The sequence below is a fragment of the Hordeum vulgare genome, chromosome 4H (assembly GCF_904849725.1).
Source record: "Hordeum vulgare subsp. vulgare chromosome 4H, MorexV3_pseudomolecules_assembly, whole genome shotgun sequence".
Lineage (NCBI taxonomy): Eukaryota > Viridiplantae > Streptophyta > Magnoliopsida > Poales > Poaceae > Hordeum > Hordeum vulgare.
Window position 1 is genome coordinate 606,732,797 of NC_058521.1, and position 27,098 is coordinate 606,759,894.

Consider the following 27,098-nt stretch of genomic DNA (forward strand, 5'->3'; position numbering starts at 1 on the left):
TGATTAACTTCTACAAAAACTACTCTCTCAAAAAAGAAAAAAAAATTGCCTGCATGAATACATAGCGTCTATTTTGAAAACATGGCCAAGAAAAGATATGAACAAGAAAGGATGAGACCTTATTTAGTAAAGTTATGGCCTTCTCTTTGGGCTCCTTTATTCACGTCAGGCGCGTTGTTTTACACAAGGATATGAGTGGCTACGGTTCTAAGGAAAACGCACGAGGCTAACCAGGATCATCTCCTCCTCTCGATCCCTCCCACCCATGCTATTCAAATACCTCCCAACTTTTTCATGTAGACATTTTATCTCACAACCACTATCCGTCTGGTTGATTGATTATCATGAGGTCCCAGCTCGCTCTATCGCTTCTGCTCTTGCTCTTTGTTGCCTCCACCAGCCCCCTATCATTGGCCCATGGTGATCTTGACTATGGCGGTGGAGTGAAGAAACCCGAAGCCGTCTCCGTCGCTGCCGCTACCAGCAAGAAACCCGAAGTTGCCGACGGATACACCGCTGGTGCTGAGAAGAAACCCGAAGCCGTCTCGGCCAGTGCCGAGAAGAAACCCGAAGTCGTCTCCGTCGATGCTGAGAAGAAACCAGTAAGCGCCTCTGGCTATGCCGGCGTGGATAAGAAACTCGAAGGTCCCACCAAGGCTGCTGGGGAGAAGAAATCCGAAGTTGCCTCTAAGAAGAAATCCAAAAGAAAGAGCGAGCCCTCCCAACCTTCTACCATCGAGAAGAAGTCAAAAGGTGCCTCTGGATACACCGGTGAGGAAAAGAAACTTAAAGAGAAATTGGACATGGCCAAGAATGCAGGGGCTGAGAAGAAAGTGAAGGTGCCTAGAAAGGAAGAGCCTAAGAAGCCAGAAACAAGCAAACCAGACGTCTACACAACACCAAAGAAGGAAGAGCCAAAGAAGAAGGACGAGCCCAAGAAGGTGGAGGTCATGCCCATGAGACCAAAAACCTATGCCAAGCCAAAGGAGGAGCCGGTGACCGCCGAACCAAAGAAGGAGGAACCAAAGGTACCCGTAGCCGATAGCGCCGATAGCTATGCCGCGCCAAAGAAGACCCAACCGGAGACACCGGCGGCTGTGACAACTGATAGCGTCGCCGCACCGAAGAATGCTCAGCTAGACACACCGGCGGCGCCAAGCACTACACAACCAAATACAGCGGTGGCGAGCACAACTGATGCTTATGCCGCGCCAAAGACTGCACAGCCAGAGACACCGGCAGCCGAAACAACCGATGCATATGTTGCGCCGAAACCGAAGCCGTATGTGTAAGTCCAACAGCTCACCCAGCTTCCAAGTGACCAACCAAAATAATTTCCCCCTCCTGTTCACTTCAGAAGGTTCTACGACCGGAAAGCGGTCCAAGCTCATTTTTTATATCCCAATTTTCAACTGTAATTGCTTATCCAATGTATGCAACTCCGTTTGCAGTATTACTTTATTCGTGTAAAGAGAACGCCCGTTAGCTAGGCAAAGAAACGGGTCTTCTATCACTTTGTGTTCTAAAAAGGAAACTCATATACCATGCATATGACACTGGATTATACAAATTCAGGTTTCGTGAATATTTCGAAGATTGTTTCATAGAGGATATATAGAAAATGCATCGCATGTTCAGGTTTCGTGAATATTCCGAAGATGGTTTCGAAGGTTTCTCATCTTTGTCGTAATGTCGAATGGTCATTGGCGGCACTTTATTAAATTGTGGGGAATGGAGTCCATCATGAAAACAGACTAGGGAAACTAGAGCTAAGACCCAAAAGAACATAAACTCCTCGCTAGAGAGGAGTCCGAGAACATTACAATCAGGCCGACAGGAGGACAAAATCTAAGAGCATCTACAGCCGGACCTTCCAAATCCGACCTCTCAAACGCCCGCGGACGCGTCCAGTCGAGTCCGCGGACACTAACCGGTCACGCCTCAAATTTCTCTCTCCACATCCAACTATCTCATATTTCATCCTTCATATCCATACAAAAGCTTTCAGAATATATCCTACGTACTAACTAGTGTACTAAGCTTCTTCCTCATCGAAGATGGCCTCCGCCGGAGCCTGAGCCGCTTGCCCCGCCTCCTCCGCCGCCTACGCCGCTCGGGCTTCCTCCATCCGACGCCTGGCCACCGCAACCGACTTGGAGCTGATGGAGTTGAGGATGGCAGCTGCTTCGGCCAAAGATTGACCACCGTCGGTGCCTCCTCCTCCGGCTCCTGCGACGGTGCCTCCTCCTCCGGTGCCTGTGGCTCCTCCTCGGGCTCCTCCCCCATCTCCTCCCCCTCCTCTAAATCCACCTTCGGTTCCAGATGTAGCCCCGCTTCCCTTCAGATTCGAGAGAGGGAGGAGGTGGATGTCACTGCAAGAAATATATCGACTTGTGACCTTCTATATTGGTCACTAAATGGTCGTTGTTTTTCATTTGTGACCTTTTTGCGATCAAAAATAGTTGATCAAAAGCTGGCCGTCTCTAATGAAACTTAACGACTTTCTTTGTGAAATGGTCGTAGAGGCAACGACCAAAACGAAAGGTCGTTGGTTCTATGACCAATTGTTTTTGTTACTGGTTGTCTTCCCTATCCATGTCGAATCCAACGTGGCAAGCTGATGTGGCAAACTTACGACCAATTGGATTGGTCGTTGATAGGATTAGCCCAGTCCAGTTCGGTGCTTTACATGGGCCGAGCCCAATAATGCTGCTCATTCTGTATATATTTTTCCTGTTAATTTAGCTACATGGGCCAGGCCCAACAATCCGGTCTTTTATATTCACAATTCGGCCTTTTATATTTTGGGTTGTGGCCTTTTAATAGTCAATTTCTTTTTAATTTCGCCCTTCTCTAACAAGTTTTTTCCATTATATAAACAGCTCAAGAACAACTTTGTTTGGGGCATGGCCTATTGAGGCCCAGTATTATTTTCTGTCATATTCAACCCATATAAAGTAGCATGTACGCAATTTTCATAATCTTCATGTCATTTGAAGCAGCATATACACAGGGAATACAACATTTAATTACGTAAGAATACATCATCTACACTGTTTCCCTTAAAGCCCAACAGCACAGGCCATAAAGCCCTACAAAATAGTATCACTTATTCCTATACAAAACTATCAAATGATACGTACAAGAAAACAGAATACAAAAAATTTAGTTCATAAAAAATAATGTTTCTTCCTCTTTCATCTTCCAGAACACACAACACCTGGAAGGATCAGCCATTAGAAGCATATAAAATACAGTACAAGGGAAACAATCAAAACAAAGAAATGAAAGGCATGCACTATGAAATTTACGTCAACACTAATATTTTTTATATTACCATAACAAACAGAAATGTAATCTGATTGCATAAGACATATGGCATTATCAACAAGGCAAAGCAAAATTTACAGTGCCAACTCAGGAATAAGGAAAAGCATATTTTAGAGTGCGAGCTCAAGATGCCACCATGCACACTTCAACAAAAACTAAACAGTATCAATACAAATACAATTAGTATCAGCATCAGAGGTTTAGATTAAGAATAATGAAGGAATTTATGCTATAAACAACAAGGAGATGATGCAAACTCTAACAAAGCAGGCATAGAGTAACAACAGCTCCATTACACTTAAGCTGTTGCTACCTGCATACACTAAATGGAACCAGAAGCATGTCGACTACTAGAAAGCCATGAATGATGCCCAGGAAAAAAGAATGCACAAACACAAATGATAAAACCACTAATTAACCGCAAGTGAGTTATCTCAGAGGTGCCACTCAAGCACTTGGAACTAGTATAGCAAGATATATTACAAAACAACAGTCGAGAGCAAACCATTGCAAGCATGACAAGGTATTTAATCTTTTCACCTACATTGCACTTTCCAGATACGGAACCAGCCACCAAGCAGAGCTTAGGCGGAGCATTCTTTAGGACCGGCTAATTCAATAATAACCATTCTTTAGGACCAGCTAATCAGATGGTTTCAGCCACATTCTAATAAACTATTCCATATGTACCATAATAATTATAGTTGGGAGAACTAGTACTACTAACTAGCAGCAGCACATCAAGCAGCCAGATGACCACCACCACAACAAATAAGCACCAGCACTTGATCATCAATGCAACAGTCGGCAAGGACCCAACCACGGCGCAAAAAGCACCAAAATCCTAACTAACCCATGAAACACAACATGGTTGTAGCGTAGGAAAGGGAGCAGCTCACAGTGGTTTGTGTAGTTGATGTCGAACAGCCTCCGTTCGTCGCTTGCGAGCACCATGCACCTTGGTTGGCCATGAAGCCCTTGTCATCTACTGCACGGATGTAATGCAAAGCATCGCTGTTGCACATGGATAGGAGGAGTCAGATATTTTGTGCGTGAGGAAGGAAAGCAATGCAAAAGCATCACTTTAAGGAGTAGAATCCTAACCACGAGAGCATAAATCAGCAGCCGGTATATATATAGCTAGCAATAATACCATGTATTTCCTCTGTAAAGAAATATAAGAGCATTTAGATCACTAAAGTAGTGATCTAAGCACTCTTATATTTCTTTACAGCAGTAGTAAACAGCAGCAACACCACTTGAACCATGCCATGTCCAGCAAGGAAACAACAAATGGGAAAATAATTTATTCTAGACTAGATACCAACTTAACTGCAACATTCTACTCCCTCAGTCCGGAATTACTTGTCGGCAAAATGGTAAGGAATGGATGTGTCTAGAACTAAGATACGTATAGATACATCCATTTCTATGACAAGTAATTCCGGACGGAAAGAGTAATTATCTGCAACAAATCAATAGCATAGGCAGACTATGCCGACTGAAAATCAAACTCCAGCCACATTGCTTTGTGTTCCTACACTAAACTGGAAACCACAGAAATCGAATGTTTACTCAAGACTTCTGACCTGCTGGAGATCATGAACTGTAAACTACGAAATGATAGTCAGCCAGCAGTACACAAACCTATCACTAGTTAATAGAGAAAAATTGGATGTATGTTAGACACTGTAACTTGAACAAGCTTAGTCAGCAAGAAAAATGTAACTTCACATGCACAAGTTATTTGAATCCACATGCTATACCGTTGTGCTAGGTGGCTAGTAATACAGCTGGATATAAGTTGGCATGGGCATGAAACAGAGAAGAGGCCAGATTGAATTGACACTTAAATCAATCAACTACTCGTTTCCCATAGAGAACTTGAAACAAAAGATGCTTCCCTATACACATGACAAGGAAGATCAAATAAGATATGCATATATTGTCTAAAATATGAGATATAAGATAGTGTAATGCACCAAATTTCCAGATGGCATTATGTTGTTACTAGATGCAGTATTTCATATTTTGTCCAAGTGTTTTCATTCATCATTCACATTCGATTTCCCCTTTGCTCGTCGTCGTGGTGGTACAGGGCTGGGCATAACATGGCCCGAGATGGCTGGCTGGTTGTCCGCATCGGGGTCGTAAGGTGTCCGCAGCTACTGGCCTTCAACGCCCCTGACGCCGGTGGTGCTAGGGAAGAAGAGGGCATGTCGGGGATGGCCGGATCCGTGTGAGGACGTCATACGATGATACGGAACGCTGACCTGCTCAAGGAAGGAAACCAAGCATCAGGGAAGGGAAGGGGAGAGGAGCAAGTCACAAAACCAGCAACATAAGAAAGCTGCACTATCACTATGCACACATCTCCATAAGAGATGCTTCCAGCTAATCAACAAATTCAATTCTGTAAAAGGAGGGGCTTACCGTGTGCATCTGCTCCACGATCCACTCCTCCATGGCGGCGTCGACCTGCTCAAACACCAACGGCCACCACACCTTGGCGGCCTGCCACAGCGCACCGAGTCAACCACAGCCACATATCCAACGAAAGAAACATGGCGGAGGAGCGGACCTTGACGGCGGAGAAGGAGCTCTCGCCGCAGCTATCGCGGAAGACACCATCGAAGTCAAGGGTGTTCAGGTCGCCGCCGCCCATCACGGCCTTGGGGAGTAGTTAAAACCGAATGACCAACATGTGCAATATCCATACCTTGTCCACTTGCAGTGTGGATTTGCTCGTTGACGGTGTAGCGATCACGAACCGCAAGCCTTTCAAGGTCACCTGTCAAGTGATCCATGGCTCCTGTGTCAAGATACCAATTGGTATCTACGCCATAGGAGTTTGTAGCAACGTTGGCAGAACGATCACCGCCACCTCCACCTCCCTTTTGACGCTGAAAGTTGTTGTTGTAGTTGCGATCATACCTCTTCTTGCAGCGCCAAGCTCCATGGCCCTCAAGCTTACAGAGTTGGCACTTGATCATGTCTTCTCCACCTTGGCGGGTGTCGGAGTTATTGGAGGTGTTGTTGGAGTGAGGACCCCCGCCCCCAGAGTTGTTGTTGCTGCCGCAGGTGTTGCTGCCCCCTCCGGAGTTGCCACCAGATGGGCGGCTGAAGCCACCACGGTTGCCTCCTTTGGAGGCCAGATTGGCGCTGGAGTTGTTGTAGGCGCTCTGGGCTTCGATGCGGGCTTCGGCCGAGAGCAGGGGGTAGAGATCAATCAGGCCGACCCCTTGATCCACGCGCATGGATATGGCAGACACGAAGGGATTGTAATCTGCATCCAAACCTTCCAAAATATGTGAGACTACCTCATATTCGTCAAGCGGCTTACCAGCAACTGCCAGTTCATCAGCAATAGTTTTCATCTTGCAAAAATATGCAGCAGTAGCAAGATCCCCCATGCGGGTGCGACCAATCTGGGAACGAAGTTGACTTATCTTGGCTCGAGATTGCGACGAAAAACTCTGTAGAACAGCCGCCCAAACAGCTGCTGCAGTGTCGAGGTTTTTCACGTGAAGCAGAACTTCCCGAGTCATCGTGGCAAGAAGGAAGGTGAGGACTTGCTGGTCCTGGTTTACCCAGATGGCGTGCTCTGTATTGACAACCTCCTCCACCACCTTCTTGCCAGAAACCTCCTTCTCCGTCGTCAGGATCGGAGTTGGTTCCTTGATGGTGTCGTCCAGGTAGCCGGTCATCCCGACGGCCCTGATGTGCGGCATGACCTGGGTCTTCCACACCAGGAAGTTCTCCCTAGTCAGCTTCTCTATCACGGTGTGGCCTAGCGAGGCAAGCGAGGGAATGGCCATAGCAACCGAGGAGGAAGACGACAAAGCTCTAGTAGATGCGATGGGAAGAGAGAGCTTTGTATACCATGTAAAAAAGAAGGCTGAAGCGTATACCTCTCGGCAGGGACGCGTACGTGTTAATATAGAGAAGAGTTACAGATTGGTTAGGCACAGGATTGATCTTCAAGAAACTAACAGAAGGAGGAGATTGAATCCTAACAGCCTAACACGTTTACAACAGAAGGAAACACACACATCCACCCTAACAACCTTCGGTTTATACAACACCGAGATTACAATGTTTAACAATGGGGACGAACGCGTGGTGGGATGTCTTCCTCACTCTCGTGTGTGCTAGCAGAGTGACTCTGGAGATGAGCGGAGAGCGGAGGAGATGGATTCAATCAATGCACGTGGACGAGGATGAGATTAATGGGAAGCTACCGGGACAGGGGATTCGATAGCGTGGGGTGATTTGGGTTCCTCGGGGAGAAGCTCATCCATCCGTATCCATGGCGGTGGGGGCGAGAGGTCTAGTGTGCTCGTGGATACGTGGGACAGGTGGAGTGTTGGGGTTTGGGGAACGGCACTGTAGTATTTGTAAATAATAGTATAATGTACAGTAATGATGTTGTTATTGCAATGATGAATGTACATATTTATATCTCCAGAAGAGACACGTCATACATGCGCGTGATGGTTACAATAGGCACTACTAGAACGACGCGTACGTGGCACTAGGATGCAATCGTTCCGGAGAGAAACCGGCAGAGATTCTATTTAATTAAAGTAGTTAATTAAATCCTAACACTCCCCCTAATCTATGCTTTACTTATTCTTGTAACATCATCATGAACATCTTGATCATCATTATCATGACTAATGTCCTCCAAAAAACCCTGTAGGAAAATGTGAGGAGATATGTACAATATTCCATCAAAACTCCTTCCAAAACCTAGTGGAAAAATAAGGAGAAACCGACATATCACAATGCATGTATTACTATTGCCTCATTAAAAACCTTCCATAAGAAACCATTTAGGAAAAACTTATGAAGGAAAAGAGCGCAATATCCAATATCTAAAATCACAAACAGATTATCATTCAGGGATACACTCCCCCTGAACTTTGCAAGTTCCGAAGTTGTTTCATACCAATTCCTTTGATAAACTTCTCAAATGAAGAACTTGGTAATGACTTTGTAAACAAATCAGCAAGATTATGACATGACTTTGTTTGCGAAATATTTATCTCCCGAGTTTCATGTAACTGATGGGGATAAAATAGCTTAGGAGAAATGTGCTTTGTAATATTACTTTTTATATAACTTGTTTGCATCTGTGGAATACATGCAGCATTATCTTCATAGATAATGGTGGGTGATTCTAGTGATCCAATCCCACTTGAACTTTCAATAAAGTTTATCATTCTGCGAAGCCATACACATTCACGTGATGCTTCAAACAAAGCAATAATTTCAGAATGATTCGTGGACGTAGCCACCAAAGTTTGTTTTGTCGATTTCCAAAAAAAGGTCGTACCTCCACTCAAGAAGACAAAATCAGTCTGTGATCTGGCATTATGAGGATCCGATAGGTATCCAGCATCACAATATCCCACCATGGTCTTATCTTGATTTTTCTGATAGAACAAACCAAGATCTTTGGTGCCTTAAAGATATCTGAAAATATTCTTCACACCAACCCAATGCCTCTTAGTTGGTGATGCACTGAATCTAACCAATAAATTTACTGCAAATGATATATCAGGCCCGGTGCAGTTTACTAGATACATTAGCGCTCCAATAGCACTGAGGTAAGGGAACTCAGGTCCTAATACCTCTTCATCATCATCCTTAGGTCTAAATGGGTCTTTATCTCTATCAAGAGATCTAACAACCATAGGTGTTTTCGATGGATATGCTTTATCCATATTAAATTTTTCAAGAATCTTTTGGATATAAGCAGACTGGTGAGCAAGTATTCCCGAAGGAATATGTTCAAGTTGTAAGCCCAAACAAAATTTAGTCTTACCCAGATCTTTCATCTCAAACTCTATCTTAAGATGATTACTTGCCTGATGTATTTCTTGTGTAGTCCCAATGATGTTGAGATCATCCACATACACAGAAATAATACAAAATCCATCTTTAGATTTCTTGATAAACACACATGGGCAATCACTATTATTTAAGTAACCCTTCTGAAGAAGGAATACACTTAGTCAGTTATACCACATTCTTCCCGACTGCTTCAAGCCATACAATGACTTCTGAAATTTTATGCAATACATGTTGCGATTAGCCTTTGGATTCGAAAGCTTCATTCCCTCGGGAACTTTCATATAAATATCAGAATCCAGTGACCCATATAAATATGCAGTCATAACATCCATAAGTTGGATAGACAAATTCATTTTCACGGCCAGTGATATTAAATATCGGAACGTTGTTCCACTCATAACAGGAGAATATGTTTCATCGTAATCGATGCCAGGTCTCTTCATGAACCCATGTGCTACAAGCCTCTCTTTGTATCTCACCACCTCATTGTTCTCATTCCTCTTACGAACAAAAACCCATTTTGCTCCCACAGGGAAGACATGCTGAGGAGTGGGTATTACAACAGTAAATACCCCTCTTTTCATAAGCGAGCGCAATTCATCCTCAATTGATGCCTTCCATTTGGACCAGTCTGAGCGCTTCATGTATACTCTGCCATGGACTTAGGTTCTCGATCCAACTCTAGGCCTTCTGCAATTCTAGAGGAGAAATAAATGTCGACAACTGTAGTCTTTCTGTTGTATGATTCTCCTGAATCAATATAGTTAATGGATATCTCATCAATACCTTTTGATCCTTCGTGATTTCCCTCAATAATTTGATCAAGGTCTTCCGATGTCCCAGCACCAATATTTGTGTGCACACTCGTACTGGGTTCTGGATGTCCATCATCCTTTAGGTGTCCCTCAACCCTAGGTTGAATATCAACATCTCGTTGACTTGCATTTACTATTTGAGGATTCCTCATTCCCCTTGGACGCTTCTGTGAAGCCTTGTCCTTTGTGTCCAGATTCCTCCCCCTCTTAGGTGGATGAGTAGATCTATGGGTCACATCTACTCTCTCTGGTACATTCATAGCGGGAACATTTGATTTTGTGACACCTTTATAATCAGTAAATGCGTCTGGCAGATTATTTGCAATATTTTGTAAATTTATAATCTTCTGAACCTCCAGTTCAGATTCATTTGTACGTGCATCTAAGGACTGGATGCCTTTCACATCCCAATCGATTTCACGATATTCTTTGTGGTTATTCTCTCCCCCTAATGCCGGGAAATTGTCCTCATCAAAAATGCAATCAGCGTACCAGGTTGTAAACAAATCCCTGTCAGGGGTTCCAGTTACTTAATGATTGACGGATAATTGTACCCCACATAGATCCCCATTCGTCTATGAGGGCCCATTGATGTACGCCGCGGTGGTGAGATCGGTACATATACCGCGCAACCGAATTGCCGCCGATGGGAAATACTTGGCTGGTTTCCATGTACTAACTGCAACGGGGAGACCGTATGATATGCAGTTGGTCAAATTTGTATCAATTCTGCAGCATGTAATACTGCATGACCCCAACATGAAGCTGGAAGATTACTATTCTGTAGGAGAGGTCTTGCTATCAACTTGATCCTCTTGATAAGTGATTCCGCAAGACCATTCTGGGTGTGTGCATAAGGTACTGAGTGCTCCACAGAAATGCCCAAAGCTAGACAGTAATCATTAAATGTCTGTGAACTAAATTCCGCGGCATTATCCATTCTGATGGTTTTTATCCTATGCTCAGGATGATTTGCTCTCAATTTAATGATCTAAGCAATTAGCTTTGCAAAGGCATGGTTCCTTGTTGATAAAAGACAAACACTTGACCATCTCGTTGATGCATCAATTAGGACCATGAAATATCTGAATGGTCCAGATAACAGTTGTATTGGACCACAAATATCTCCTTGAATACGTTCAAGGAAATCAAGTGGCTCATCCTTTATTTTCACATAAGATGGCCTTGTGATCAATTTCCCAGTTGCACATGATGTGCATACAAAATCCGACGATTTTGGGAACTTCATATCCGTTATGTTATGTCCAACAGAACCATCAATAATTTTTCTCATCATCCCAACACCAGGATGACCCAGGCGACCATGCCAAATCTTGAACATATCAAGTTTCTGAAAATTTATCTTGTACGCCAAATGTGTCTCTGATATAATGTATGTATAATACAACCCACAAGATAGAGAAGGCAAATTCTCAAGGATTTTCTTTCGAAACCCCTTTTTCTGAGTTATGAGTAGGCATTCACACCCACTCCCTTCACTAGTTTCCACATGGAAACCATTTTTGCGGATATCCTTGAAACTCAGTAAGGTACGAGTAGAATCTAGATACAATAGAGGATCCGTGATTATTAATTTAGTACCCATAGGGAGTGTAATTGTAGCTTGACCAGAACCAACAGTTACAGTGTCTCGGCCAGCAATTGTTATAACACTTCCATTACTCTTCTTGAGTGTCTGGAAATACTTCATCTCCCTAAGTATCGTGTTAGTAGATCCACTATCCACTAAACACATTTTCTCCTCCATTGTATTAGTTCATTCCAGTTTTCTCCGGCGAGTTTGTGGTGTGGCCTGTCGCTCTCGCTGAAGAGGCGTGCGTGATAACGTGTAAATAATAGTGTAATGAACAGTAACGATGTTGTTATTGCAATGATGAATGTACAAATTTATATCTCCAGCAGAGACGCGTCGCACAAGCGCGACGGTTACAATAGGCACTACTAGAACGACATGTCCGTAGCACCAGGATGCAATTGTTCGGGAGAGAAACCGCATGTCGGTTCCACGGGCAGATATTCTATTTAATTAAAATAATTAATTAAATCCTAACAGTATTGATTGCGGCTTGCCCCATTTGATTCATTTGACTGCATTTCTCGTCTGAGCCCCCGAGAGCCAAATCCCCGCACTCTAAAAAATAATAAGTAAAAATAGTAATAAAAAATAGAAAAAAATAAAAACACAAAATTGAAATGCAAAAGAAAAGAGCTCTCCCGCTCCACTCTTCCGTATAGCCCATATGTAGCCCATGACAACACCCAAAAAAATGAAAAATACGAGCTTTGGTAATAAAGACCACATCAATGAAAAAGAAAACTAAATCAACCATAATTAATATGGATCGAAGTGATTACACAAAGGCACGGCATGACCTCCCTAAAACACACACACAAAAAAAAACTCACCATAGGTTGCCTGCCCTCGCATCATGTGTGAAAACAGACCAACGCGGATCCTGACACATTAATCCAACATACATGGAGCTGAACATGACTTAAGTATTTCTCATATGAATGAAAATTAGCAAACCCGTTTACTCAATTTTGTGGCCAAGTAAATGGGGATGTAGTTAGGGGGCTCGGTCGCTACTGAATCCGAAAGGAGAGAGCACAAAAAATAAAATAATATTTATACAAGTCTTTAAATACTAATTCAATTGATTGCTAAAGTTTTATATTTTTGATATGTAGTCACATCAACGATAAAATACCAAATAAATCACTACGATTGCATTCACGCGCCCTATTAGAAATGCTTGTTTGGCCAGACGACTAGTATAGTACCACCGTTGTATCATAATGTATGACGTTTTAACAGTTCAAATAAACTGCTAAAAGTCATATATTATGGTGCGAAGGGAGTAATTGGCAGATGGTGTAGGTCACACATGGTTGGCCTCAATTAGTGTAGATCCGTAATCTTTCTTTCTTTCTCTATAAGTAGAGGTATACTAGTACCACGTATATAAGAAAGGGAAATACATGTTCAAAATATATATTTCTTCCGTTTTAAAATAAGTGTCTCCGTTTTAAAACATATCCAAGCATTCTTTTATAGTCTTTACCTAATAATAAAAAGGCTATCGTTTCTGTCGAAAAACCCGCCACCGCCTTTTTGCAAAAAAGCCCTCCTACTTTATGATAATTAACCCGCGGTCCATGGTGAGGGGAGAAAAACGGTTCGATTTATTCTTTCATCATCCTTATGTGCACGTTCGGCTGCAGATCCAGCGGTGTCGCTTCCGATCCGCTCGGGAGATGACGCAGGACGACGGCGGCGGGGCTCCTCGAGGCGGGGAATGGCAGGACGGGGAGGCGGAGTTGAGCCTGCCGCCGGGGTTTCGGTTCCACCCGACGGACGAGGAGCTGGTGGGGGACTACCTCTGCGCGCGCGCGGCCGGACGCGCCCTGCCGGCGCACGTCATCGCTGAGGTCGACATGTACCGGCACGACCCATGGGAGCTGCCAGAGCGGGCGCTCTCCGGGGAGCGGGAGTGGTACTTCTTCACGCCGCGGGACCGCAAGTACCCCAACGGCTCCCGCCCCAGCAGGGCCGCCGGGGGAGGCTACTGGAAGGCCATCGGCGCCGACAGGCCCGTCGCGCGCGCCGGCAGGACCGTCGGGGTCAAGAAGTCGCTCGTCTTCTACCACGGCAGGCCGGGGGCTGCGGTCAAGACCGACTGGATCATGCACGAGTACCGCCTCGCCGGCGCTGAGGGGCGCGCCGGAAGGAAGAGGGACGGCGCCTCGATCAGGCTCGATGACTGGGTGCTCTGCCGCCTCTACAATAAGAAGAACCAGTGGGAGAAGATGCAGCGGCAGCGGTGGGAGGCGGCGGTCAAGGCTGCGGCGTCACAGTCGCCCTGGGGGGCGAGACGCGGACGCCGGAGTCCGATGTCGACAACGATGCATTCCCGGAGTTGGACTCGCTGCCGACGGCGCTCCAGGGAATGAGGACGACAAACGCGGCGATGCTGCCGAAGGAGGAGGTGCAGGAGTTGGAGATGGACACCGACGAGTGGCTCATGGGGATCAGCCTCGACGACCTGCAGGGCCCCGGCTCCCTGATGCTGCCATGGGACGACTCCTACGCCCCCTCGTTCCTGTCGCCGGTGGCCACGATGAAGATGGAGCAGAACATCAGCCCGTTCTTCTTCTGAGCTATCAATTCTATGTTCTCTGTTCTCTCATAGTAGAGCTGTTGTGTGCGGCCTAATTAACTGTAGATACTTCACATTTGTTCAGGATTTACAAAAGGCATTTGTTCATGTTCACGACATTTGTGGGGCTTGCAAAGTGCTCAATGCCTAAGATATGTCAATCTGCAGTTCAACTATAAGTGATAAATACTTCAAAAAATCATATCTTTTAAACCGTAATTTCAATTTGAAATTATTATATATAAAATTTGATTAAAAATGTGTAAAATCTGAATAGGATGTTATATTATCTATTTAACATTTTTTAAATTCTATTTTTTTGGTGTAATTTTAATCAAAAGTGATGTGTACAGTGTAAATATGATGTTATTTTACCTATTTAACATTTTTAAATTTTATTTATAGTGTAATTTTAATCAATCCGTCTTTTATCCGTACCGAGGCCGATTCATGTTGCAAATGAACACCTCATCAAAATCTGATTAAAAAGAAAAGAAACCATAAATAACCACACATGCATGCCTCGATAAAACATCGCATGGAAAAAAGGAAGTTGATGTCTATCTTATGCCCAGAGAGAGAGAACATAGATGTGATCCCATGTTTAAATAAAGGACATGAAATTATTGGGGTCTTGAGTCATTATTATTAAGGTAGGGCGTGTTGTATTGTTTTAGGGCGTGTTGTACTGTTTCCTTTCGTTATAACGCATGAGTTTTTTGCTAGTACTATTAAAGGTAATATAAAGTTAAGACGATTATTTTAGAACGAAGGAAGTACTACAGAAGCTAGAATTGGGTGCAGATCTCGATACGCATTAAATTGCGTGATCCGATGGAGGTGTGCACGCAAGTGAATTGCTCCTCTGCAATTCCCAATCCAACATTAATAAATATAGCAATACACTGTTACGAGTGGTCCAAAAAAGAAAAAAGAAAAAGAAAAATCAACGGAGAGAAAACAAACCCCCAAACAAGGCCCAAGCCCCCACGCGGCCAGCTCACCGCGCCCGTCGCCGGCGGCCGACACATCCCAGAGCGAGCGAGAGAGCGATCCCCACAATCCCCGGTCCAACCCCAAAACCCGATCCCCCACGCTACCACCTTTCCCGCCGCTGCCGCCTGCCCCTCGTTTCCCGTCGCACTCCCTCACTGGAGCTTTCCCTCTCTGCTTTTGAGCTGCTGCTTACCTTAAAGACGACACGCCACGCCATCACGGCCCACGAGGTGACTGGCGATGGCTTCGGAGACCGCGCCGTTCTGCGTCACGGGGGCCGCGGGCAAGGGCGGCGCGTCCCCGGCGCACGCCAGGCCGCACGGCCACGTCGTGCTCACCACCCGCATCCACGACGCGCTCGTCTTCGCCGCGGGCGCCGTCGCGGCCGTGCTCCTGCTCCTCTGCTTCTCCTCGCTGCTCGCGCCCACGCCCGTGCCCAACCTCGTCGCCGGCCCCTCCCTCCCCTTCCCCACCTCCTTCCCGCAGCACCAGGCGGAGGACGACGACTCCGACTCGGAAGGCCTGTACGCCAGGCTCGCCGCGCGCCCGCGCACCTTCTACGACGACGACGCCGGCCTCTCCTACGCCGTGGACCGCCGGGTGACCGGCTGGGACGCCAAGCGCGCCGAGTGGCTCCGCCAGCACTACCCGCGCGGCCTCCGCGCGCGCCGCGGCCCCGGGGAGCGCGTCGTCATGCTCTCCGGCTCGCAGTCCTACCCCTGCGCCGGCGACGGCGGCGACCACATGCTGCTCCGCTTCCTCAAGAACAAGCTCGACTACGCCCGCCTCCACGGGATGGAGCTGCTCTACAACACGGCGCTGCTGCAGCCCCAGATGGTGGCCTACTGGGCCAAGATCCCCGTTGTGCGCGCCGCCATGCTCGCCCACCCGGAGGCCGAGTGGGTCTGGTGGCTCGACGCCGACGCCGTCATCACCGACATGGACTTCGCGCTCCCGCTCGCCACCAGGTACAAGGACCACAACCTCGTCGTCCACGGCTGGGACAGGGAGGTCTACGGCGCCAGGTCCTGGGTCGGCCTCAACGCCGGCGTCTTCCTCATCCGCAACTGCCAGTGGTCGCTCGACTTCATGGACGCATGGGCCAGCATGGGCCCGGCCTCGCCGGACTACGCGCGATGGGGCAAGACACTCATGGCCACGCTCAGCGACAAGCCCGACGCCGAGTCCGACGACCAGTCGGCGCTGGCATACCTGCTGCTCAAGAACCGCAAGAAGTGGGGCGCCAGAACGTACCTGGAGCACGACTACTACTTCCAGGGATACTGGGCGGAGATCGTGGACAAGCTCGACGGCGTCGCGGCGAGGTACAGGGCGGCGGAGCGGCGGTTCGGGCCGGCGCTCCGGCGAAAGCACGCGGAGGGGGAGCACGCGCTGTACGCGGCGGCGAGGAGCGCGGCACTGAGGAAGAAGGACGGCGGCGTCCCGGGGCCCGATGGGGGCGGGCAGAGGGCGTCCTGGCGCCGGCCGTTCGTGACGCACTTCACCGGATGCAACCCCTGCGGCGGCAAGCCCAACGAGATCTACTCCAACGAGACCTGCGCCGACGGGATGCGGCGCGCGCTCAACCTCGCCGACGACCAGGTGCTCCGCGCCTACGGCTTCCGCCACGCCGGACCGCTCAAGGACGACGTGCGCCCGCTCTAGTTTAGTCGTAGTCGAATTGAGCGTGCAGTCTGTTACAGCAAAAATCAAACCACCATTTACTTGTACTGTTTTATTAGTGAAATGAAATGACAGCGTTGCTTGCTCTTGCTCTGCATCTCGGTCACTGTCACTGGATGTGGCGGTGCGTCTTTTCAGCTTGATTTGGGGTCCTTGCTTTGAACCTCTCTTTACTTTTTCTATTTCTTTTTCAAATTTCATCCAAGTATATACACGGCGAGCACCCATAAATCAGTTGTTCAAAAAAAAAAAAACATCTGTCCTAAATTACTGAAATAAGTCTAGATTCATTCATTTATACTGGTACGATAAATAATTCTAGATTCATTCATTTATGCAATAAATAATTTTGGATGTAGGAAGTACAAAACTATTTTTTTATATAAAAATACTTTTGGTTAAGGAGAACTAATGCCTGTAACTATACGTCTTGTGAATATGTCAAATAACATTTCAAGAGTGGATGGATTTTTCCTACAATTCTTAAGGTTGATGACATGTCCAGATTTGGAGATTTTATGGTTTAATGGATACATTGGCGAAATCGACTGAATCCAACAAATTTTCCAGTTGCTCTGGTATATAATGATGGTGATATCAAGATTACCACTGACAATGCGTGTTGACAATTGTACTAGTAGTACGTGCCAAGAAATCAGATCCGGTTCACAGACCTTATTTAAGGGTAGGCTGACACGTGTTGACTAAGATATCATATTCGTACATGTCAGAGGGCATTTACGATTCGTACCTTCGATTTGAATATAATTTGGTCAATCGATTTGTCCAGGGTACGAGATTCTGTGCTTATTTTACCTTCCCTCCACCAACACGTGTCTCACTATCATTGGTTCACTTTCCTTCTCGCGATTACAGATTAATTAAGCTAATCAAATGGAGGGACGGTGATGGGGATTTGGTTGCAGATCCTCATTCTCCGCGCTCCACATTGTCGCTGTTCCCAGTGGCAAGGGGTGGTGCTTCAACAGGCTTCAGCTTTCCTCCAAAAAATAAAAAAAATAAAACTAATCATTCTGTTTTTAAATATAACTTTTTCTAAAGATTTTATCACGTATATAGATGTTTTTTAAAATATAGATTCACTCATTTTATTTCGTATATAATCTGTAATAAAATCTTTAGAAAATCTATGAAGAAGCGCCGCACCATAGCTTCTCCATAGGGCGGGCTTGTACAGTCCCATTCCCATGCAAGAATCTTCCACTTCATGCTAAAATCATCACATTAATGTATTTTTCAAATTTTAAAAATAATTTATCTCACAGTTTAATAATTTGATTGGAGATTTGCCTTCACCGTTAGATTCGCCTCGACGAGACCTTCGAAATAAGATCCCATGTTGACATGTTTCGTTTTTTTTTATCGTTCCTAGTTGTCATATTTATGTCATCATAGTTGTCATCTTACAGGTGTACAGTTGTCACAAAAATTACACGTAGTTATCGCCATAATAATTTTGTAGTTTTCAAGCATTACAAGTTATGTGGAGCTAAAAAGTGGGTATTAGGGCACTAACAATAAGCAGGTAAATGCATGAACCAGCACGAGTACAATGGATCAAGTTTTTTAGGGGGTATATTGACATTCATAAATCTGATAACCAAGTTGATTTAATGTGAGAACTATGTGAAAAATAATGTGATAAATAGGTGATAGTAATCTGACAAGTACCGACAAAAACAAAAGTTGTCGATACATGGGATATAGTTTTGAAGATCTCGTCGCGACAAAGTCAGTGATGAAAACGGATCATTAATTGAGATACCGGTTTGGGAGATAAATCTTTTTAAAATTCAAAATCAAAAATATATATTTAATGATGTCATACTTATGTAATATTGCATGCATTCAAGAAACGGATAGAAGGGAGCCGCCGCATGGGGAAACTAATATGCTTCCTAGTGAAGTATTTTTAGAAAGACTTGTATTTAGAAACGCAGGGAGTAATATTCATCCCAGTCTCTTATCAAAAAAATAACATTATTTGAACTAAAAAACAGAGAGTTAGGTCCTGTTTGAAACCGCTTAAGTTATATAATTCAGTTTTTATAATCTATTCTGTCTCCAAACAGGACAAATTATGATGTACTTCTTTCGTCCTAAAATAAATGACTTAAAAATAACTCTATTTTGCACACAAAAGGGGCATTGACAAGCAAACAACTTGGTTGCATAGCAAAGTGACTCATACTTGGGCGCTAGCGGGTGGTTTTGTTTGAAACCACTTAGATTATATAATTCAGTTTTTATAATCTATTTTGTATTCGAACATGACAGATTATGGTGTAGGTTATAAAAACTAGATGGACAGATTACTAAAAACTCACAATCTACTTTATCCTAACTAAAATCAAATTATTATATTCCTTCCACCACCATCCTCCTCTTTTAAATTGCTAATGAACCATTATCGTTGTAAATTTAAAGATAATTACATTTCTGCCACCACCACCCTCCTCTTTAAGAAAAAACAAAGGAAAGACATGTCATTATGCAATGTAAAACTTGAATTACAGTTTATATAATCTGATGTTTAAACATGTCCACCTAGATTATTTTTATAAACCAGATTATATAATCTATTGTGATTTCAAACAGGGCCTTACTGCCATTTTCTTCACAGCAGTAACATTAACCCGCCTTTTCCTTATTTTCTATCTTTACTCCTCATCAGCCCGTCACCTTCAACTCCTAAACCAACATGTTCCATAGATTCAATGCCCAGACCGGCATTTTTAAAAATAAATGGCCCGGTAAACAAAAAGCAAACAATCGGCGTTTCTAGTGGTTTCTCAAGCTCCGTGGACCGTCCTGCCAATGGACGTTCTTTGCAAACCAGGAAGAAACCGACCTGTTGAACCATTTTCACAGGTGCAAAAAATAAGAAAATAAGTTTCAAGCAAGAGGATTTAGACCTAGGTCTCCGTCAATATCTTGGCTTATATAAAATCAACTTCAACCATGCGATCCAAATGAACGCGCGTTTTTTCCGTATTTTATATATTTGAAGTGGTCAGGCGGATATTCATGTCCGCTTTTTGAATTGGGTCAATGCTTGCGCCCAACGCTGTCATAACCCATTTTTAATACGACGCGAAAAAAATACATCATAACAATTTTAAAAATAAAAAATTTAATTAAACATTAATGCCGGCCTCAACGACCGGTGATAGTCCACGTGTCCATCATACATTTATTAAAAAAATTAAACATAAAACTAGAGGCGCGCTGCCTCTCTCACGACGCCTCCGGTCTCCTCTTGAAGTTTTAAGGTCTTCTTTTGGTCTAGAAAAAAATTATATTAAAATTTTGAGGCAATTAGACTTCGTTTGGTACTGTACACATAAAAAGCTAAAAACATACAGAAAACAACAACTAGCGCTGGACAATGGGTTAATAAGTTAGTGCTCGAAAATAATATTAATTGATAAATGAACACATAAAAAATCCTAAAATGATAATATAATAGCATGGAACAACCAAAAAATATAGTTACGTTAGAAACGTATCACATCCCATCTGTACCACAAAGTCCATCTCAGTTTCAATCATGAACATTAGTAGGACTGGGGCAGTCACTTATACATGTTTAGGGATCCTAGCAACATCTCTCACCCCACATTTTGCTTTGATTTTCTCTTGGTTGATGGTATCCATATCAATAGCCGCTACCAGGCCAACAGGAGCAGCCACCTCGCACGTCCAAAAGAAATGTCTGGAGCAGTGTGGAACTCCACCAAATTTAATTCACATAGTATGCAATTTACCAACTGCCTGATGATCAAAGTCCAACCTTGCACCCTGACAACCACACCTGTGTCCAGCAGATTAAAGTCTTTGAACTTGATCAGCTCCGCCAGTTTGGGCGTTTGGCCTTGCTAGGAAATCTCAACACATGATTGTTTTTTCAAGCTTCCTAACTCTCCATTGTCATCCCCAACCGAATATATCACTGAGAACCTTGATAACACCATTCTCATTGATCTGACCAACACTTATAGTAACTATAACCAATTAATTAACATGATCTGCCATCATCACATCTTTGGAATTTTGAAGAAGCAGCACCTTGAGGACATTAGCAACATATCCCACATACTTGAGAAGATGCTTCATCTGCTTAAGCCAAGTACAATCTTTAGTGATATGGTTTTCTCTTCCACACATCACCCAATGCCAAAGCTTGTATTCAAACATATACTAGAAAAAGGGGTCGTGCATTGTAATAGAAGAAAGTAATAATCATAATCGCCAATGCCTGTTACCATATTTTGCTCCATCACGAAGATGCATTATCACTCTCTTTCTCATTCTGTGTGCCAGCCCAGGTGGGGGATTCTCAAACGTAAGTTTCCATTCGCTACCATGTGGGCTGGCCCATGTGGGAGGTTTCCCTTGTCTAAACGATTTTTTTTCCAGCCGCTATTATGTGGGGGGTTTCCTATTTGGCACATAGCGACTGAACGTGCACCTCTCCTACCTTCGAACCTATTTTGGGCCAGTCCATTTTTGGGTTTCTTTTTGTTTTTCTCATCAATTTTCTATTTTTTCTTTATTTTCTTTCCTTTTTGTTCCTTCTTTTCTCATTTTCTCTTTCTTTTTCTGTTCACTTTTTTACTTTTATCGTTATTTATTTATTTTTCTTCTTTTATGAACATATTTTCAAATTAAAGAATATTTACATTACATCACAAACAATTTTCAAAATTCAGCAACATTTTAGAAAACTCATGAAAATAATCGAAATCATGAACATTTTCCAGATTCAAGAACATTCTTTGAATTCATGAACATTTTATACTAATACTATTTGAAACTATTTTTATAAATCTGTAAATCTTTTTCAAAAATTGTTCTGATCGATGAACATTTTCCGAACAGGCGAACATATTTTTTGCAAACTGGCAGAGTCTTGGTTCACGAACTTTTTTTTGGTTAAACGAACATTTTATTAAATGAATGATGATTTTTTAAATCAGCAAATATTTCAAAACCAATAAACTATTTTGTAATTCATGATCATTTTTTGAATTTTTAGCTTATTTATAAAATTATATGAGCAGTTTTTCTTAATTTCATTAGCATCTTTTATTATTTGACAAAATCATGAACATAGTCTGTTTTCCTTTTTTTCTTAAAAATCATTATTTCTTTTGAATCATCAAACTTTTTTCATTTACTGAACATTTTCTTTTCAAATCACCATTTTTCAACATTTCAGAAGTTTTTTAATGTCCTAATTTATTTATAATACAAAATCATACAGTAAAACAGAAAAAAAACAAATAAAAAACAGGTCGCCCGCACATGGGCTGGCCCAAAAAGGCGCACTGCGTCTTGTCCCAGCTCGCAGAGCGCTGTATTGGTGGGGTGCTCCTGGCGCCTGCAGCGCCCATTTCCGCTCCTGTCGCCTGCAGCGCCCCATGCTGGGTCAGCCCAATAATAGTTGACTAAAATAACAAAGAAATAAAAAATTAATTAATTAAAAAATCGGTGTTTTAAAAAACTTCATTGATTTTCAAATACTTCAAAAACAATTATAAAGTCAACAGAATTCAAATAAGTTCACTGACTTTAAAAAAAGTTCATCGAATTTGAAAATTGTTCATAAATTTTTTAAAGTTCATCAAATTTTCAAAACGTTCACCGATTTCTTTAAGAAATCATAGAACTATATTAAAGTGCAATATTTTTGAAAAAGTTCACAGATTACGAATTTTATTTACTGATTTTGAAAAAAGTTCAGCGAATTTGATAAAAGAACATCATTTTTGGGAAAAGTTCATCGAATTTTAAAAAATCACAGATTTTGAAAAAACAAATCCATCGATTTTTATTCCCATGCCCCTGGTTCCTTAGTCGTACTCAATTTTCCCCATTTCCTTAGTTTTTGCTTACTTTTCCCCATTTGATGAAATTCTGCTTTCACATTTTCCTCACTTTTGCCCCTGAAAAATGGCTTAAAACTTACCTAAAATGAGCGTGTGGGGAAAACTGAATATGACTAAGGAACCAGGGGCTTGGGAATAAAAATCCCTTTTTAAAAACTTCATCAATTTTTTTAGAAAAATGATTGAATTTTATTAAAAAAAAGTTCATCAAACTTGTAAAAATTCATCAATTTTGAAAAAAGTCATCAAAATTTTTAAAAAAAGTTATTTCATCATAATTAAAAAAAGTTCAACAAATTTTACAAAAAGTTCGTGCAATTGAAAACAAACACGAATAAAATAGGAAAAAGGAAAAAATAAAAAGTGAAAAATGAAAAAAGAAAACGAAAAAAGAAAAAGACGTAAGGGGAAAGAACAAAGAGGGAAGAAGCATTACGAGATCAGCTAACGCAGGCGGTGGATTGGTTAGTCCATCGCACTATTGACCGATAGGTTGTCAGTTCGAATTGCAACAATGCTGTTTTTCTTTTTGTCTTACAACAGAAGATGAGCCGAGCCCAGCTAAAGCGCTGCAGGCGCCGGTTAAAGAATTTGCCTATAAACCGGCACCTGTGGCGTTAAATAGGATTCACCCTATAGGTGGTCCAAACAAGGAAATTTCCTTATGGGTAACGTTTTTGGGGAGCTCCTACCTGCCGCTCGTTGCGGCAGGAAGTCCCGATCTGCAAGGGGGCTTTCCCCGACTGGGCCGGCCCAGCTTTGGTTCCTTCTTTCTTTTCAGTTACTTTTTTTTCCTTTTCTTCTTATTTCCCTTTTTTTGGTTCGGCTTTTCTTTCCCTTTTTCTTTCATTTTTTTGTTTGATGCAAAAAAACTTTCGAATTTGAAGAACATTTTTTGAAATAACGAACAAAATTTTAAAAACGATAATTTTCTGAAATTTGGAAGATATTTTAAAATCTAGAACATTTCTCAAAATTGAAGAACAATTTTCGAACACAAACTTAGTTAATAATTGAACAAAACTTTGATATTTGAAACATTTTTTGAAGTTATAAATGTTTTTTAGAAATGCAACTATTTCAAATTTAAAACATTTTTTAAAAGTGAAATTATTTTTCGAATTTGAAGAACAATTTTGGAAAATATGTAACATTCTTTAGAAATCCCTATCATTTTTTTAAAATTCAAAACATTTTCCTAAAGGTAAAATACCTTTTTTAAATTTGAAGGACACTTTTCACAATACTGAACATTATTTCAAAATCCAGAACATTTTTTGAAAATCAAGAACATTTTTTATGAAGCGAAAATATTCTTTGAATTTGAAGAATTTTTTTGAAAATCCAAAAATTATTTTGAAAATCAAGAACATTTTTTGAAATAAAAAAGGAAAATAAAAAGGCAACATAAAAGAATTAAAAAAAGAAAAAACCGGTTTCCAAACCGGAAAAACCGGCTGGGAACCTGTGCTAACTGGAGCTGGGCCGGCGCATCTGTCGTTGCTAGCATCGCTGCTCTTGTGCGAAGCCGTGACATTTCGTCATAACAAGCGGCGTATAGGGCTTTCAACGTTTTTGCTATCACTTATAGGTGACATCGATGGATAATATTTTGTAACCTTTGGGGCAATTTCATGACTGACGGGGAGGAACACCAAACCCTTTCTTATCTTACAAATGATAAGTGTCACACGTGTGGCACGAAACAATCCAGTCTTGACGTTTAAAAAAAAAATTGTCATTCGAAAATAATAATCAAACCCAAATAGAAATGAAACCTGCCATTCTAACAGAAAGGTTCCCCTCATTACTAAACTTGCCATATAAAACTTTCAGAGTTGTCATATATTCGTGCCACACGTATAATATTTATCAGGGTCTTTTGTTATATTTAAAAAATAATATTAGTACGTAGGTTTAGATAATAGACACTATAACGTATCGCAGCAGCGTTGTCTATTTCACGCGATCCTTCTCTCAAGAAAAACGAAAACCAGGAAGACATATACACAAAACACTACATAGCCCAAGCTTGAATAAATTTGGTTCTGTTATGGAATCATGACTATCGTTTGTTATGTGACCGTTTAAAAAAAATAAACCATTTCAAAAAGGAAAAAAATGTTATGTCAGCTAGACACATATGTGCTTTGGCCATGCTTACTTCATGATCTACATTGTGATAAAGAAAATAACAGATACACAAAATATTTATGTGTTTGTTGTGGATTTTGTTCAGAAAAAAAAAAGCACAGCAAACACAGAATTGATGTGGCACATTATTATAACAAACCCAAACTCTTCAAAGATAGATAAATATGAACATGTGATGCCAAGGCAAATATAGCCGGCGCAACGAAGTGCGCCGTACCATCTAGTTCCGTGAAATGTCAGACATGTATTTTAGTAAATAGATGATGCCCCACACGTTGTAGCGGGAATTTTGATAAAAGAAATACGTTAATAATTGTTCAAAATAACTAAAACTAATACGAAGCACATATATGTTTAAAAATGATTTACAAATATGAAGCATATAAAAGTATGTTTTTAAGTTATAATCAAGTAATGTTAAATGCGAAGGCTGCACTACACTAGTATATGGAATTGCTCAACACATATATAGAATAGAATGAAAAATAATAATTTAGGACTAACGACATGATGTATTGGTGATGTGACAATCCTTTATACGTGCATAAATAAATACACAAGGTGTAACCTGTAGTAACATGCATGACTTGCTTGTGGTTTGGAATCATGACTATAGTCTGTTATGTGACCATTTTAAAAAAATAAACCGTTTCAAAAAGGGAAAACAAATTGTTATGTCAGCTCGACACATATCTGCTTTGGGTATATATGTAATATACATGTTATTGATGTGTACCTAACCAGTTCTCGTAGTAGTGTCTCGGTATTTGATACCGGTTCTGTTGCTCACATTTCAACTCGAAACAGGAACTGCGGAATAAACGAAGGCTAGCGAAGGATGAAGTGACGATGCGCGTGGGAAATGATTCCAAGGTTGATGCGGTTGCTGTCGACACGGTCTCACTTCAGTTACCATCGGGATTAGTTATGAACTTAAATAATTGTTATTTAGTGCCCGCGTTGAGCATGAACAGTATATCTGGATCTTGTTTATTGCAAGACGGTTACTCATTTAAGTCAGAGAATAATGGTTGTTCTATTTATATGAGTAATATCTTTTACGGTCATGCACCCAATGTGAGGGGTTTGTTCATATTAAATCTCGATTGTGATGACACTCATATCCATAACATTGAGACCAAAAGAAGTAGAGTTAACAATGATAGCGTCACTTTCTTGTGGCACGGCCGCTTAGGTCATATTGGTGTTAAGCGCATAAAGAAACTCCATGTTGATGGGCTTTTGGAGTCCCTTGATTTTGAATCACCTGACACATGCGAACCATGCCTCATGGGCAAGATGACTAAGACTCCGTTCTCTGGAACAATGGAGTGTGCAAGTGACTTGTTAGAAATCATACATACTGATGTGTGCGGACCAATGAGTGTGGAGGCGCGCGGCGGATATCGTTATTTTCTCACCTTCACCGACGATTTGAGTAGGTATGACTACATCTACTTGATGAAGCACAAGTCTGAAACATTTGAAAAGTTCAAACAATTTTCAGAGTGAAGTTGAAAATCATTGTAGCAAGAAGATCAAGTTCCTACGATCTGATCGAGGGGGTGAATATCTGAGTTACGAGTTTGGTGCTCACTTAAGACAATGTGGAATTGTTTCACAGTTGACACCGCCTGGAACACCACAGCGTAATGGTGTGTCTGAACGTCGTAATCGTACTTCATTAGATATGGTGCGATCTATGATGTCTCTTACCGATTTGTCATTATCTTTTGTGATATGCATTAGAGACAACTGCATTCACTTTAAATAGGGCACCATCAAAATCCATTGAGATGACACCATATGAGCTATGGTATGGTAAGAAGCCAAAGTTCTCGTTTCTTAAAGTTTGGGGATGCGATGCTTATGTCAAAAAGTTTCAGCTTGAAAAGCTCGAACCCAAAGCGGAAAAGTGCGTCTTCATAGGTTACCCAAAAGAGACAGTTGGGTACACCTTCTATCTCAGATCCGAGGGCAAAGTGTTTGTCGCTAAGAGCGGAGCTTTTCTTGAGAAAGAGTTTCTCTCGAAAGAATTGAGTGGGAGGAAGATAGAACTTGATGAGGTTGTTGAACCTCTGCTTCAACAAGATGGTGGCGCAGGGCAGAAAGAAATTTCTGTCGAGGCAACACCAGTTGAAGAGGAAGCTAATGATGATGATCATGAA

At 42.3% G+C, this 27,098-nt stretch overlaps 2 protein-coding genes and 1 pseudogene across 2 annotated transcripts; all 3 read left to right on the forward strand.

The window, feature by feature from the left end:
• The first annotated feature begins 321 nt into the window (after nt 1-321).
• LOC123447572 (brain acid soluble protein 1-like) lies at nt 322-1,585 on the forward strand. Its single transcript, XM_045124182.1, has one exon. The coding sequence runs from the start codon at nt 345-347 to the stop codon at nt 1,290-1,292; it is 948 nt and encodes a 315-aa protein (XP_044980117.1). The 5' UTR covers nt 322-344; the 3' UTR covers nt 1,293-1,585.
• Nucleotides 1,586-13,141: 11,556 nt separating this feature from the next.
• LOC123450038 lies at nt 13,142-14,185 on the forward strand (annotated as a pseudogene).
• A 795-nt stretch (nt 14,186-14,980) lies between these two features.
• LOC123450037 (probable glycosyltransferase 6) lies at nt 14,981-16,953 on the forward strand. Its single transcript, XM_045127434.1, has one exon. It carries the CDS (start codon nt 15,422-15,424, stop codon nt 16,844-16,846), a length of 1,425 nt encoding a protein of 474 aa, XP_044983369.1. The 5' UTR covers nt 14,981-15,421; the 3' UTR covers nt 16,847-16,953.
• The last annotated feature ends 10,145 nt before the right edge of the window (nt 16,954-27,098 follow it).

What these genes read in the sequence shown, in the direction of transcription:
- LOC123447572 (XM_045124182.1), top strand. Translation starts at nt 345, where the DNA reads ATGAGGTCCCAGCTCGCTCTATCGCTTCTGCTCTTGCTCTTTGTTGCC.
- LOC123450037 (XM_045127434.1), top strand. Translation starts at nt 15,422, where the DNA reads ATGGCTTCGGAGACCGCGCCGTTCTGCGTCACGGGGGCCGCGGGCAAG.